This window comes from Oncorhynchus nerka, linkage group LG8, assembly GCF_034236695.1.
Source record: "Oncorhynchus nerka isolate Pitt River linkage group LG8, Oner_Uvic_2.0, whole genome shotgun sequence".
In the NCBI taxonomy this organism is placed as follows: Eukaryota; Metazoa; Chordata; class Actinopteri; order Salmoniformes; family Salmonidae; genus Oncorhynchus; species Oncorhynchus nerka.
Window position 1 is genome coordinate 55351977 of NC_088403.1, and position 17396 is coordinate 55369372.

Here is a 17396-nt window from a genome sequence, read left to right on the forward strand (position 1 = left end):
TAGACGAGACTGACTTTATGACCAAAATAATTATATTTACACTTTGTAGTCAATTTTGGCACTAGAATAACCTGATTCATATGGATGCTGTTTTCAAAGGTATTCCTTGCTTCTTAAAGGCAGTCACTCTTTAAAGTAATCCATTTAGTTCTATGTGTCAATTTTAAAGCTACAACCAATGTGCAACTTGTATGAAGAAGGCACTGGCTGGCTCATGGCTTGTCTCCCTGCCTTTCCCTGCCTTTCCTGGGGTTTCCCCCATGCAATTCCAAAACAGTAATGAGCAGTGGTTATTGGGGAACCCCATTAGTCTTCCAACCCCCGCAAAGTCAACACAACCACACTCAAGTGCCGAGCCTGGGATCTAACCCACATCAGGATTCAGAGGCAAGCTCCTTATACCTGTGCCACTTATTCCTTCACACATTTCTTCCTGGTCAGAAGCAGAACACACAACTTCCTTGATGAAAGGTCAAACACCAGAGCCAGGCTTTTGTTGACAAATACTGTCTAAGCGCTGTCAACAATGCTGAGATGGCATTCAAGGTTTAATGCTGTAGATGTCGACTCTGGAAACTACCTCTAAATGTCAAGTGAGCTCCTACCCGGTTGGGATTGAATCCCACCCCAACTTTGAAATTAACTGAGGTTGGACAAATATTGCATGTCCTTTCCTCCTGTTCTCTAAAAAACAACACGAGAATCAGAGGCTTCAAGGAGAGCAAAATATTTCCTGCTCATGGTTCCAGAAGGTGAGGACAGGACAACAAAAAAACAAGGAAAGGCTGAGGTGTAGGTTTAATTAGTTGCAGTATAGTGTAAATCCTCCGGGTGGAGATTGGTAACCTATCTCCCAATCACATTAGTTTCTGCCTCAGCACAAGATTGGTTTTCTTTAAAAAAAAACATAACATTTGGAAAAGTTTCCCAGGAAAATGTTCAGAAACAAAAATGGTACAAAACATCTCCACTTGCCCCAAAGTATTTAAATGTTTGACATATTTGCCTAATGCACTATCCACAAACAATGCAGCCTCTAGACATCCGGGTTGCCTCCAACGATTTTCAAATGTTCACCTCAACACGTCTGTACGTAAAACGCCAATTTGACATAGAACTACATCACTTCATATTTCACTACCCTATCCACTTGAATAAAATACAAAATAATAGCTAGCAAGTTGGAGATCAGAGGTTATTTTTAATGATTGCATTTTACAATCATTACAACGTAGAAAATGCATTGGAAACACATCCATTGGCTATTTCCTTGATAGGGGTCATGCTTACACACAAACAGAACATTAAGCTATCGCATACAGAGCACAGTAATGGCAATAATACAATCTCACATTTGATAAAGTATAGCCTATATTAAATTGAAACACAGCAATATGACACTATTTCAATGCTTCCTGATAGTGGCTTTGGAGAAGTCATCGACAGATACTTTGTCTGTCCAAAATGGCTCCCTACTAGTGAAGACAGTTGGGATGTGAAAAGGCACTTTTGTGAACCACAGCCACACCCCATTGAGGGACGATATATCCATTTAGACCATAGAGACTGATAGAGGACTCTTCTTTGTATCTGTCCCATTCTGGCATCTGTGAGCGCATGGGCATCTCCATTAAAGAGCTACTGAACACATCGATTAGCACGTTTTTTTTCTGTTGCTCATTAGAAAAATGTGATTTCAGTCTTGGAGGTGTGTTTCCTGACCAAAAGTATTCAGTATTTCGCAAGTAAAATATGTGACGTGTCGTCTTACTTTAAGTCAGAGCTGCTGGACAGGTCTGTCTCGCTGTCTATGCTTATTGGATACAGAGCAATCAATGAAGCGGTTCACCCCATGTTAGTGGGCAAATGGACATCATCAAATCCCAACATTAATTTACCCGTTGTTCCAAACTCAGTTTTAGACGAGACTGACTTTATGACCAAAATAATCCTATTTACACTTTGTAGTCAATTTTGGCACTAGAATAACTTACTCATATGGATGCTGTTTTCAAAGGTATTCCTTGCTTCTTAAAAGGCAGTCACTCTTTAAAGCAGTCAAATGTCTCTGTCTACTCGTTCTATGAGTTGGTAAACAAACTGAAAGGGTACTGCAACCTGGAATGTGTTTAAACAGGCATAAAGCAAATATTTGCAATTTACTGTCACCTGCAGCTGTGGAATGTTTTCTCACGAGTATAATTAACTGGCTGATCCCTCCTGATGACCCAGATGGAATTATGTGATCCTTCCTTAACCCATAGGAAGTCCCACCCCGTTAACTACTTCAACTGGTGAAAGTCAATGGCACTGCACATGCTAAAACAGGCTTTGGGGCACAAGAGTCCTCTATCCATCTCTATGGTAACTTGAGACACACCAAGAAGTGAAATAAAGGTTAAAGACTTAACGCTTTGTTCCAATGCTTTGTTCCAAGGACGACTGCTCTTCGCAACATTTGCGCCATAGTTCCACTGATCTATACTCCTCACAATCACATGGTAACGTGCCAATGTCCATACTAGCATGCTACTTATAATGAGTTAATGTATTGGCCATGCATTCTAAGTAGTATGCAAGTGGACATTGAAACAGACATTCAAATCTGTTAAACAACCATTAAGGATCTATGCCGCGTGAGTACAGTATACTTCCCAACACAATTGGTAAGGCATCATCTCACTAATATAATAGCATGGTTACACAAGAGAGTAAAGTGTTTCCCTGACTCTTATTTTCCAGGCTGTCAAGAGGCTAACCGCCTGACCTCAATGTTCAGTAATGTTCTCTCCCACCCACTATTTCCTTCTAACTACCCACAGCTCTTTTTCCGGTTTCCCCCTCTCACCACGCCCTCTTCCTTTCAGTTTCTACTGGCACAGATTTCATCTCTAGAGACGAAAAAGGAGTGACAGTCTCCATAGCAACAGAAAAGACCATGCACACTGCAAACAATGCACAAATTCAGGGAGACAAGCCAAGAGAAAAGAGGCAGGGAAAGAGTAGCCTCGTTGACCCCTACTGCATGTGCTATAGCCAACTCTTCTGTGTGGCATGACAACATAGTTACACATACTGTACGAGACAAGGCTAGAGAAAGAGCACTTTAGAATACATGAACATATCTGCAACCATCTCATTTTCCTACACATTTAGCACAAACATTCCTAGTCAAAATGAGCCTTCTCCCACTACTGGTAGTGTCCCAGTTTTCACCATAGCGCATAAGTATACTTTGTATGGTTATGTGCATGATCGTCTTACAAAATATGATACAGGAGCTAATAACACCATAGCTGGTATAGTTACTATAGTATTGTACAAATTCTACAATCTGTTTAGAAGTACTAGACTAAATCATGAAATTACCTAGATCACTACACTATGGCTGGTTCAAGTTTAGAAAGATGGACATGTATTAACATATACATTTGGTTTATGAATGACATGTTGTATGCTAAATATATCAATGCAAAACAGAAATCGCAAAATGTAGAGTCTAATATTTCTACTTAAACATTATGGTATTCAGGTGGTTGCCGTGGTTATCACCAAAAAAATATGGAATGTAGATTTAAGCATGTCAATTTAGATTGATATAAAACGGGTACTTTTCCATCTATACTGTACTGAAACCCACACATACAGATAAGAAAGAAAAAAAACTTCCTGATTCTTATATTTGGACGGAGAGAAACAGTCCAGAAAGGCAATTTTGGCGCAAAGGAAAGCTTATCGTCAGATAAGGTCTCATGCTGTTTCACACAAAGAGTTCTGGGACTGGCATGGAATGGCAGCTTCCTTTAAGCTTTGGAGTAAGGAAGGAGTTTCATCCGGAATCTGAAAAAAAGTAGGTTTCGAACAGGAACTGAAAAACTGAGTGCATTGAATCAAGCGCTCGGTCTTTCCCTCCTTTTTCACGAGAAGACTGTGTTGCGCTGGTTCATGTCGCCAACCTTCTCGAAGAACATGAAATCCTATGAAGCGAAATAGAGGAAAGAAAATGTCAACAAAATTTCCTCCAACAACTGCACATCTTATTAGCTCAGTGATAGGCCTAACTCATCAAGTTCTGTGATTAGAAAAATCTACATTTGAATCAAATAGATCTTTATTTAAACAGGTGGACTCACAATGAGGAAGCAGGCGCCCATGAGCACGGCCTTCATCTTGACGTCCATGTCCAGGGGGAACTGGATGCCAAAGTTGTCTGTGTCAGTGAAGACCTCCTTTAGCAGGCCACTCCACTGCTTACTGATGCGGCCGATGGGCTTGCCTCCATCTTTCCCCGTCAGCTAAAGGATTAGATGGGTGTAGACTTTAATACAATACTCATTTTTCCACCTTGCCTGATAAGCAACAATCTTTTCTGGTCTACAAGAGATGTCCAGGTGGATTTATAGTTGGTGGAGAAAAATAGTCAACCCGATGGAAGCTTAACTCCCAAGTGCCTCCATTGGATGACATGAAGTGGTTTAACCCCCGGGTTTATGACCCCTCACCTCAAAGTTGACATCCCCGCAGCAGTTGCAGGCGAAGCAGGGTCCCTCCAGCTTCATCACGGTCTCCTTGTTGGCACCCTTGATGGAGAACTTGGGCACACAGGGGTTCCAGTCCTGGGACACATAGCCTATGGTAGTGCCAGGCGGGGCTTGGACCTCGAGCTGAGGGACACACGCATCGAAAACTAAAGATATTTGAACGTGCTTAAAAATATTTTATAAAAAACAAAAATCAGGCTTCGGTCCTTACATTGTGGCTTGAAATAGCAGGTGCTTTGGTTACTGTAAAGCTTGCGTCGACATGAAATATGGCACTGATTTGAGAAGTGCATTGGTGTATTCTATTGGCTTAGCAACCATTGCAAAGACAAAGGTACCATGCTTCACATGGTAACAGGCTATGTCTCCATAGATGCTGAATTATAGTGTGAAATTGCAGTCAGAAGGGACGTTGACATCTCATGGGAATGTACTGTAGTTAGCGTGGCAGCAATGGGATTCAACAGAGAGCTTAAAAGATGAAGTGATGGCACCAGATCAAGACAGTCAGAGGGTTTGGACTGACAAAGGACCATTCAGTGTCATTCGTGAGTCTTTACAAAGCACAGGGACTGGGGAGACGTTAGGACAATCCAAAATGGCTTCCAGTCCAATAGTTTGCATGCTTTTATTACCACTTTTTTTTTAGCAAAGTTGTATGTACAATGCTAACCTGAAGGTAAATAAACCAATATATTAAGAATCAGCAAGGGATCAAATACTTTTTTCCCCTCACTGTGTGTGTGTATATATATATATATATATATAGTGAGGGAAAAAAGTATTTGATCCCTTGCTGATTTAGTACGTTTGCCCACTGACAAAGAAATGATCAGTCTATAATTTTAATGGTAGGTTTATTTGAAAAGTGAGAGATAGAATAACAGCAAAAAAAAATAATAATAATGTCAAAAATGTTATAAATTGATTTGGATTTTAATGAGGGAAATAAGTATTTGACCCCGGCTCAATCAGAAAGATTTCTGGCTCCCAGGTGTCTTTTGTACAGGTAACGAGCTGAGATTAGGAGCACACTCTTAAAGGGAGTGCTCCTAATCTCAGTTTGTTACCTGTATAATAGACACCTGTCCAGAGAAGCAATCAAATCAGATTCCAAACTCTCCACCATGGCCAAGACCAAAGAGCTCTCCAAGGATATCAGGGACAAGATTGTAGACCTACACAAGGCTGGAATGGGCTACAAGACCATCGCCAAGCAGCTTGGTGAGAAGGTGATAACCGTTGGTGAGATTATTCGCAAATGGAAGAAACACAAAAGAACTGTCAATCTCCCTCAGCCTGGGGCTCCATGCAAGATCTCACCTCGTGGAGTTGCAATGATCATGAGAACGGTGAGGAATCAGCCCAGAACTACACAGGAGGATCTTGTCAATGATCTCAAGGCAGCTGGGACCATAGTCACCAAGAAAACAATTGGTAACACGCTACCCCGTGAAGGACTGAAATCCTGCAGCGCCCGCAAGGTCCCCCGGCTCAAGAAAGCACATACACATGCCCGTCTGAAGTTCACCAATGAACATCTGAATGATTCAGAGGACAACTGGGGAAAGTGTTGTGGTCAAATCAGACAAATGGAGCTCTTTGGCATCAACTCACCGTGTTTGGAGGAGGAGGAATGCTGCTTATGACCAAGAACACCATCAAACATGGAGGTGGAAACATTATGCTTTGGGGGTGTTTTTCTGCTAAGGGAACAGGACATCTTCACCGTATCAAAGGGACGATGGGCAGGGCCATGTACCGTCAAATCTTGGGTGAGAACCTTCCCTCAGCCAAGGCATAAAAGGAGTGGCTCAAGAAGAAGCACATTAAGGTCCTGGAGTGGCCTAGCCAGTCTCCAGACCTTAATCCCGTAAATCTATGGAGGGAGATGAAGGTTAGAGTTGCCAAACGTCAGCCTCGAAACCTTAATGACTTGGAGAAGATCTGCAAAAAGGAGTGGGACAAAATCCCTCCTGCGATGTGTGCAAACCTGGTGGCCAACTACAAGAAAAGTCTGATCTCTGAATGCCAACAAGGGTTTTGCCACCAAGTACTAAGTCATGTTTTGCAGAGGGGTCAAATACTTATTTCCCTAATTAAAATGCAAATCAATTTATAACATTTTTGACATGTGTTTTTCTGGATTATTTTGTTGTTATTCTGTCTCACATTGTTCAAATAAACCTACCATTAAAATTACAGACGTATTATTTCTTTGTCAGTGGGCAAACGTACAAAATCAGCAAGGGATCAAATACTTTTTCCCCTCACTGTGTGTGTGTATATAGAATTTATCTCCCTCATGGTTGGGGTCCTGTTAATATAGTCAAAGTAATGAAATGTGTCAGTGTTCAGCACGCCAACATACCTCCTGCAGGCAGCAGGGGCACCAGCAAGAGGCACAGCGGAAGGGTCGTATGAGGCGGATGACCTCACGGTCCATGTTGTCCTTGATCTTCATGTCGAAGCTGCGCAGGGCACCGCAGCAGTTGCGCGTGCAGCAGTCGTTCTTCTCTTTGGCCTTGTAGATCTTCTGACCCAGGCTGTTCTTGATCTCGTACTGGTTGTTGGTCTCAAAGCCGATGAACGCTGAGGAGAGGAAAACAGAGAGAGAAGAGGGGAGGGGGATGGTGAGAGAGGCAAGTTTAAAATGACCACAGTTTATCACCTTTCGTCCTGATCTCTCTATACTAAGAGAAGACTAGCAAGCTCACCTTCCAGCAACTCCACTTTTTGGTGTATAAGGATCTGGTCAATCTGAAACATGGAAAACACAGAGCGATAGATATGGAAAGAGAGAATGGAAGAAAACAAACCCCAGCATGTACACTGTGACAACAGATGATGTTGGTGAAATCAGTGGATTTGACAACCTGTTATGTCACTCCTCCCCAGCCTAACCTACCTGTGTTAGGTATTCCAGACCAGGTGGAACGCCGACTGGCACAACTCCTGCAGGGGCTGGGGAGATGGCTGCATGAGGCCCTGAGTTAGGAGCACCGTATTCGGGCCCGGGACCACCATAGCCTGGGCTAGGACTCATCTGAGGTGCACCATATTCAGGCATGGGCATAGGACCTGGGCCCTGGCCTACTGGTCCAGGCTGGTACATAACTGGGTGGCCTGGCTGGGGTTGTTGGTGGTTGTAGCCCATATGGAAGCCAACCGGTGGTGGAGCTTGGTTAGGGTCACCATACCCCACCTGAGGAACAGGGTAAGGGGCCATGGAGTAACTTCCAGGACCTTGGTTAGGGGATGGGTAACCTATAGGAGGAAATACAAATATTTTCATGTTGACAATATATTCATGTAAATAAAAAGCTAAACATGAATGTGGAGTTATAGACGCAAGTATGTGGGGTGTGAGAACTGGTGGCTCATGAAGTGTATTGGAGATTCTACATAAAATAAATTACTCTTTTGCTTAACAAAAGTGGGCCGTATTGTTAGACACAAAATGAATTCCCAACACCACACCCGTTTCAATGGAAACTGCAAGGAACAAAAGTATTGTATCCAGCAAACTCAGTCGCCACATGATTATCCCAATAATCGTCACACACAGTTCACATCAACATAGTCAGCCTTTTATACGCCAAGCTCTGGTTTCAAATTCTTATCTCGAATACTTTGAAATAACATTATACAAATCCTGGGGGGGGGGGGGGGGGTATTGCACTATGGTGCAACAGGAAAATTAGGGATTTGTTGCCAAGAATCAGTAGTAGGCCTGCTCTCCTCCTGCTCAGAATCTAATTCCAGTAAAAGCATCTCTAGCACTGCTTACTATTCTCATCAGGTAGTGGCTGGACTGCTATACAGACAAGACATTCAGTATGGCTACAGGAAAATAACACATTCAAATCTGTCTGACTGCAATGGTGGGAAGTAAAACTGTAATCATAAATATAACCCATGCAAAAAGAGTGTTAAAAACACCATCAAAAACAGTCCTGTCGGAGCAAGCTTTCAGCCACCATGTCGGTCAGATAAAACCGGTTTCTGGTTTGTAAAGTTAAGAAAAACAGTTGCTTGTTAAGGTGTATAACTAATGTACTAAAGTAGTTTGTTTATAATATCTAGAAGACATGTTTGACAGTTACGAGAACACTTCCAGCCCATCAGTGGTTTCATAAATAAATACACACCACGTCTGTGTTGACACCTCAGTGAACCAAAATCCATGTGTCTATGGGTTGGTGTGAACTGCTGCCCACACCCACCCAGACACACAGTGGAAGGAGGTGTATTTGTTTTTATATTCCTCTCTCAACACAACTTTTGTATTACCTCAAGGTTCATATACACTATACTGTCATTAGAGCATTAGATGTAAAAATCGAATTGAAATCTGACTGGGCATGTTTAAAGCAGACAAGCTTATTTCCTTATTTACGATCAAACTCAACACACATAAGTTAACCTCAGTTCCCAGGCCAAAAATGTATGTCTGTTAGCAGGCCAGTACCCTGACTCAACAGTGGTTAAACAAGTTATTGAGGGATGGTCAGGGTAGAGACAAACAAAGGCTCCTAACATGAGTCCCTAATGTATTTTGCTAGTCATTTGACTGGTAAATGGCAGAACGCAGCCAGTCAGACAGTAATGGAGTGTCTTGTTTCCTGGCTGCAACCTGGTAGGAGAAGCCCTCTTAAAAAGTAGTGCCTGTGACAAACATCTCCTTTTATAGGAAGACATTTGGGGGTTGTATGAATCACAGTGCAGGTGTCATTTTACATTGAATTGGCCTTTTTTAATGCGATGTGAGCAGAGCAACCCACTGAATAGTATACCAATCACTACCTCCAAGGAAGGAAAACAGACCAAGTTAACTAGCTTTTTACTGAGAAATTTCCCCCAGATTACAGACACACCTACAACAAGAATGGGAAGGTCCAAGGCATAGATGTTAGCACGTTTTCCTTTTGTAAACAACCCAATGGAAAAATACAAAATGGGAATATTTTTGGGGCATGCAAAGAACATTAGTCATTACGTATTTAAAATGTATCAACATTTTAATTTATTAGAGACATGTGTGTGTGTGTGTGTGTGTGTGGGGGGGGATTATTTGAAAGTGTGACCCATTTCAAACATCCTCGCTATTTGAACACTTTTGGGGAGGATAAGGTTTCAGTGGCGGGCTCGAGGAATGTGGAGTAGGTGAAGTTATCCATTTATTCAGGAGACAACCAAACAAAAGTCACTCACGAGTTAGTGGTGGCGAACAGAATCACATTAACATTATGAACACATGCAAAAAGATATGCAAAGACGCAATTTATGAGGACATCGCAACAACCCAGTATAATATCGAAAGCAACAGAGACGTAGAGAAGAAAACATTACCTGGGGCTGACATGATGACTTAGTTACTGGACGCAAAGGGGAAAGCAGGCAGACTTTGTTGTCCACTACCGGGATCGCTATGAGACAAAGAGAAAATGAGGGGGGTGAATGACAGTAAACATGTCCACCGTTCTAGACAATCTATTCACAACAAGGCCGCTATTAAAAAAAGGGAACTTTCTCCTCTAATATTCTCGAACATAAAATCCTAAAACATACACAAGTGAATTTGCCACTCTATGTTCAAAAAGCAAGTGGTTGGGCAACATGGTTGATGATACACAGTACACACACACTAAGTCTTTCTTTGAGGCTTCAAGGTGTATAGGGGATATCAGCAGAGGCTGGTGGGAGGAGCAATAAGAGGACGGACTCATTGTAATGGCTGGAATGATATCAAACATGGAAACCACATTTGACTATGTTCCATTTATTCCATTCCAGCCATTGGAATGAGCCTGTCCTCCTATTGCTCCTCCCATCAAGCCTCCACTGGAGGATAGGTGTGATGAGTCAGAGATCAACCATTTTCTACTGTGCATTTTTCGATCGGGTTCAAGTCTGGGCCACTCAAGGACACAGAGCTTTGTCCCGAAGCCACTCCTGCGTTCTCTTGGCTGTGTGCTTAGGGTTGTTGTCCTGTTTGAAGGTGAACTGTCTGGAACAGGTTTTCATTAAGGATCTGTACTTCACTCCATTCATCTTTCCCCTCGATCCTGACTATACTCCCAGTCCCTGCCGCTGAAAAAACATCCCCACAGCATGATGCTGCCATCACCATGCTTCACCGTAGGTATGGTGCCAGGTTTCCTCATGATGTGACACTTGGCATTCAGGCCAGAGTTCAATCTTGATTTCATCAGACCAGAGAATCTTGTTTCTCAGGTCAGTGTCCTTTAGGTGCTATTTGGCAAACTCCAAGCGGGCTGTCATGTATATTTTACCGAGGAGTGGCTCCCGTGGGCAACTATCATAAAGGCTTGATTGGTGGAGTGCTGCAGAGATGGTTGTCCTTCTGGAAGGTTCTCAAATCTCCCCAGAGAAACTCTAAAGCTGTGGCAGAGTGCCCATCGGGTTCTTGGTCACCTCCCTGACAAAGGCCCTTCTCCCCTGATTGCTCAGTTCGGCCAGCTGTGGGAAGTGAGTCTTGGTGGTTCCAAACTTCTTCCATTTAAGAATGGAGGCCACTGTTCTTGGGTAGCCTTCCCCAAATCTGTGCCTCGACCTAATCCTGTCTCAGAGCTCTACGGACAATTCCGTCGACCTCATGGCTTGATTTTAGCTCTGACATGCACTGTCAACTGTGGGACCTTATATAGAGAGGTGTGTGCCTTTCCAAATCATGTCCAATCAATTAAATTTACCACTGGTGGACTCCAATCAAGTTGTAGAAACTTCAAGGATGATCAATGGAAACAGGACGCACCGGAGCTCAATTGAGTCTCATAGCAAAGGGTCTGAATACTGTTTTCACTTTCTCATTATGGGGTATTGTTTGTAGATTGAGGGGAAAAAATGTAATTTAATCAATTTTAGAGTAAGGCTTTAACATAAAATGTGAAAAAAACGAAGGGGTCTGGATACTTTCTGAATGCAAAAACGTGGTAGATTTGGAAAGGCGACATGTGGGAGATGAGGAAATGATCAGAAGATAGGATATACGATTCAGAACACACAAGCTCAAGCACACACTAACATTTACTTTCTATTTTGAAAGTCATCTTTCATTGACAAGCTATAAGTGAATTATTGATGACTAGCGCTGGAAACGCATCAGATGGCTTCCACAACATGTGAACAGTATCAGGAAAAAAATGGGATTGATAGACCTAACAACTAGAAATGGGCAGATGTTTTAGTAAGTGGTGTCAGGTGAGGTCACGGGACATTTCCAAGTCTCCCAAAACCTCTCCAAAGTGGCATATGTCTGTAAATTAGACAATCCCAGTGCTATTACATATTTGCAATCCCTGGTTTAAATAATGCAAAAACAAAGTGTTGGAGAAAAAAGTAAAAGTGCAATATGTGCCATGTAATAAAGCTAACGCTTAAGTTCCTTGCTCAGAACATGAGAACATATGAAAGCTGGTGGTTCCTTTTAACATGAGTCTTCAATATTCCCAGGTAAGAAGTTTTAAGTTGTAGTTATTATAGGACTATTTCTCTCTATACCATTTGTATTTCATATACCTTTGACTATTGGATGTTCTAATAGGTACTTTAGTATTGCCAGCCTAATCTCGGGAGTTGATAGTGCTGTTTGAATGAATGCTTACGAGCCTGCTGCTGCCTACCACGGCTCAGTCAGACTACTCTATCAAATCATAGACTTAATTATAATAACACATAAATACGAGCCTTAGGTCATTAATATGGTCAAATCCGGAAACTATCATTTCAAAAACAAAACATTAATTCATTCAGTGAAATACGGAACCGTATTTTATCTAACGGGTGGCATCCATAAGTCTAAATATTGCACAACCTTCAATGTTATGTCATAATTCTGGCAAATTAGTTCGCAACAAGCCAGGCGGCCCAAACTGCTGCATATACCCTGGCTCTACTTGCACATAACTCAAGAGAAGTGACACAATTTCCCTAGTTAAAAGACATTCATGTTAGCATTTACTAAATATGCAGGTTTAAAAATATATACTTGTGCATTGATTTTAAGAAAGGCATTGATGTTTATGGTTAGGTACACATTAGTGCAACGACAGTGCTTTTTTCGCGAATGCGCTTGTTAAATCACCTTATTGGCGAAGTAGGCTGTGATTCAATGATAAATGAACAGGCACCGCATTGATTATATGCAACGCAGGACAAGCTAGTTAACCTAGTAATATCATCAACCATGTGTTGTTAGTGATTGTTAAAATGGATAGTTTTTTTATAAGATACGTTTAATGCTAGCTAGCACCTTACCTTGGCTCCTTGCTGCACTCGCATAACAGGTAGACAACCTGCCACGCAGTCTCCTCGTGGAGTGCAGTGTAATCGGTGTCCAAAAATGCCGATTACCGATTGTTATGAAAACTTGAAATGGCCCTAATTAAAATCGGTCACCCTCTATTACATAGGTATTCCTCTTGTCCAGATGGGCAGACAGGTGATATAGAGCGTAAGCAGGCAACATCATATTTTTGATGCACAAAGACAATCTATGCTGCCATTAAGTCATGCATCAGATATCATTGGCAATAGGCTAGACTTGTTCATATGTAACTCCCCCATGTAGCTATAGCGCAAAGACCGACCGGATCTAAGCTTACCTTGTAAAATGTTAGCTGAAAACGTTGTGTAAAATAAACATTTTGACTCCGGGGGCTGATTATCAATAATGGTCGGTCACAGGCAGACAAATAAGATATACTCATGATCGGTGGAGTCCCGACTTTCAGTGTATATCAACATATTCCGTGTTTATTTTGTTTGTGCGTCACAACGGTAAACAGAATGTAGGTAGCAGCAATCTTGAAATGAGGTCATCGGCTTGGCCTGGCCTTATAAAGTCGTTTGCCCATATATGGTAGTAAGTCATACCAAAGATTTGAAGGCACAAATCAATAGCCAACCATGCTTTTGCAGATGGGGGCTACCGTTCTCAGCCCAGACTGAATTGAATGAACATAAATCATTTAAAAAACATGGGGACTTGACATTTAAGAGGTTTAAATTACCACGTTTGCTGTGCTAAACTATATAGATATGAATATTGGCCTGTTGGAAACTACAACTAGATTGCACAGTTCCGGCTTGGTCTGAGGTGTGTTCAGTTCACTAGAACGTTTGCTACGTTGCGGAAAAGTTTGTACTGACCGACACGTTGTTTCCCCAAAACGGTTCTTGAACAGACTTGAGGTATATTTGCTCCCGTTCGGTGGAAGTGGCAAGGTGTGGATTGAAGCAATGAGTGACGAGCATAAAAGCAAAGTGGCCATGCTGACAACGTTCCCCCAGGGGGCTGTATCTCTTTTAAATTCCTCTGTGATGGAAGTGGCATAGATTTACATTAAAATATATTCATTGGCAATATTAACATCAAAGAAATGTAATAATAAACAGATTAGGAATATTGTTTGTGATACAATTCGCTCAGCAAGATTATTTTGGTCAAATATCTTGGTGATATACAATGCGGGAAAGCATGGAAAATTGCTAACAAATATTGTATCAGTAACAAAGTAAAGGAAGTTTAATTTAATGTTACATATAATTTATCATGTGAAACATGTTTTGGAAAGATTCAAGCTGAATAACTGATTTCTGTGGAATGGAGGAGGAGACCACTTTGCCTTTATTTATAGTAGAATGTTTTGGATTGACATAGAGAATTGTTACAAAAAAATAGAACCGGTTGTACTACAATGGTTTTGATGATTTATTTCAGAAATTAACATAGCATATTTAATTCAACTGCTAATAATACTAGGTCAATTTCATATTCACAAATGCAAATGGTCTAATTCAAAACCTAACTTTTCACTTTATAAATGAAATGAGTAAACAATGGCACCACTAACTAAAAAGAAAAACAAAGGCAATTAAAACTTGTATAAGTAATGAATATGATTTGTTTGTTTAGGATTCCTGGCAATGTAAATAGTTTGTATGCATGTGACTATACCTCTTTTGCTTTTAGATATTTAGTTTATATATAAAAAAATATAAAATTTTTAAAAGAGCGTTCCCCAATCCCTCCCCGTTGTTCAACTGGTTATTCAGTACAGCATCGTTTCCTTGAACATTCCACAATGTAAAAACGTACTGAATCCACCCCTGATTTTTCGCTAGACAAACTGCGCAATGTGCGTATTGAGCTCACAGAAAAAAAGTATTAAATGGGATTCAAGTAGTTGAACAGACGTTGGTCAATAAGTTGTTTTTAAAACTGAAATATTAACCGACATTTTGATAAATCGCTCAGCACTACTTTCGATGGAACTTTGTGCTATTGTTGCTGCAAATGTTGATTGTTAGTATTGCTAATATGAACACTGTACAATGGGCTATATTTTCCATTGTTCAATACCTCCAGAAACACTGAAGAAAAGGTTGTAGCCTAATGTTTTCAATCATGTTGAACACCAAACACATTTTCTAACCTTTGTGGTCCGTTGTCTTTACATTAGTGAAAGTAAGGGAGGGAGATGGCAGGAATGTCTTACCTTTCAGATGACCAAAAAGTCGATGTTTGGTGGTTCTTGGCCCGAAAAACTGAGGACAATTAGAATAGTAGGAAAATTCCTACTTGCTTGCCAGTCTTGTTTGCTATCAGCTACATTCGTCTTCTTTTCGATACCCCGCCCCTTTAGGTGCTGCCACAAGACCCATAATTGAAAGGAGGCAACGTTTTGTGGTATTTCTTTCTGCAACGTTCGAGAACATTTTCGTACTAAACTTTTGTATTATTACTATTATTGCAATTCCATATTTTTTTTAATGAAAAATGCAAATATTTAATTAAAATGTAGACATCCTTCTTAAAAAAAATGTAACAAAACATCATAAACAGATAAACACATACAGGATTTTTACGTTCAAAGAAATTTGAAAAGCTTAAGAGTATCAATTGATTTCAATACCTTCTTATTCTTAGAGTATTCAATGTGGCAAATAAATTATTTAAGTATAATTTAGCATAGCCCTGGTTTGCGGAAAAGGGGGAGGAAAACATAGGCTAATGCTGCGTTCATAACCAAGTGGGAAGGTAATTAAGCTTTTTACCACATATGACTGAGAAAAATCCACTTCAATGTCCCTCAACTGGTAATTATAATATTGGGAAACGTGTCTATCATAACTGAGCTCCAACCTCTTGCTTCCCTAGCATCCACATGCTGCCCTTTGACGCACCTACTAATGAAATGACCTCGATAGCAGCATTTTCTGCAGTTAAATGCAACAAAACATTGTTTTTTTTAAAGCTATCTATTTATATGATTTTTGAGAGCTAATTTGTTTACAAACATGATATCTTTACTTTTAGTTCATTATTGACGTAGCTCGTGGGTCATTAGCCAATCAGCATTTCTCAACAAGTTCAAAACGCTGAATGCATCCAATTGGTTTTGCGACTTCACAACTGGTAATTACCACCTTCCCACTTGGTTATGAACGCAGCATAATACTTGTTAGAAACGACCCTGTAAACGGCCCGACAATTTTCAGTAGACAAGAACATTTGTAAGGCGCACATACATCTAGGTAACGAGCACTGTAAAGTGAAACATTGCAGCGACGCTCTTCGATTGCGGCTACAATGTAGTGTAGTGAGGCGGTATCTGCTGAAGAGAATATACAGTATTTTCTCGTGCCTTATCATAATAATAATAAGAGGTTACTTTTTACAATTAACACTGATTCCTTCAGAATCCTCTCAAAGTTAGGTCGACGTGTAGGGGGTTACATTTCGACAGGTTTTCAAGTTTTTCATCAACTGACTACGTCATTAACATTTTCTCAACTTTGACAAAAAAGCAACATCCACAAGAGGGCGATGTCGACTCAATTATGGGATAATAAATATTCTACTGATCAGTTGAATAGAATTAGCCTGTAGGTCTATTTGTCCCCCCAAGTTTTCTGTAGAATTTTCATTGTTGGACATAAAAAAAAACTGTAAAACCACCAGGAAATCAACTCCAAGTGATTTTAATTGAGGAAATCTGGGCGGCAGGTAGCCTAGTGATTAAGAGTGCTGGACCAGTAACCACTGGGCCAGTAACTGAACGCTTGCTGGTTTGAATCTCTGAGCCGACTAGGTGAAAAATCAGTCTGTGCTCTTGAGTAAGGCACTTAACCCTAATTGTTCATGTAAGTTGCTCTGGATAAGAACATCTGCTGAGTGACTAAAATGTATTTTCACGCATAATAGAGAGACACGTGATCATATGAAAATGTGGGCAAGGTCAATTTTCAGTCTACAAATGATTTGAAATGATGTTCTGGCCCTCGACCATCCGCTCAAGAAGAAATGGTCCCGCGGCTGAATCTAGTTGATGATCCCTGCTATAGGCTATTATCCTTGTGGATAGAACATGTTATCAAATCAAATACATGTTTATTTTGTCACACACTCCAAATACAACAGGTGTAGTAGACCTTACCGTGAAATACTTACTTACAAGCCCTTAACCAACAATGCTGTTTTAAGAAAATAGAATTAAGAAAAGATTTACTAAATGAACAAAAGTACTAACTAAAGTAACACAATAAAATAACAATAATGAGGCTATATACAGGGGGTACCGATACTGAGTCAATGTGCAGGGGTACAGGTTAGTTGAGGTCATTTGTACATGTAGATAGGGGTAAAGTTACTATCCATAGATAATCAAACAGCTGGAGGCAGGGCTTTCTCCTATTGAGCTCCATTTTTATGGAATGGTCTGCCTGTCCATGTGAGAGACGCAGACTCAGTCTCGACCTTTAAGTCTTTATTGGAGACTCATCTCTTCAGTTGTTCCCATGATTGAGTGTAGTCTGGCCCAGGGGTGT

At 40.8% G+C, this 17396-nt stretch overlaps 1 protein-coding gene across 1 annotated transcript; it reads right to left on the reverse strand.

Moving 5' to 3' along the window:
* Nucleotides 1-780: 780 nt before the first annotated feature.
* On the reverse strand, nt 781-15218 carry LOC115133609 (phospholipid scramblase 2-like). The gene is made up of 8 exons (XM_029667027.2): nt 15065-15218; nt 9894-9970; nt 7450-7808; nt 7259-7301; nt 6913-7133; nt 4503-4664; nt 4134-4295; nt 781-3977 (listed from the first exon to the last, which is right to left on the reverse strand). The coding sequence occupies exons 2-8, from the start codon at nt 9904-9906 to the stop codon at nt 3918-3920; spliced, it is 1020 nt and encodes a 339-aa protein (XP_029522887.1). The 5' UTR covers nt 9907-9970; nt 15065-15218; the 3' UTR covers nt 781-3917.
* Nucleotides 15219-17396: the final 2178 nt, after the last annotated feature.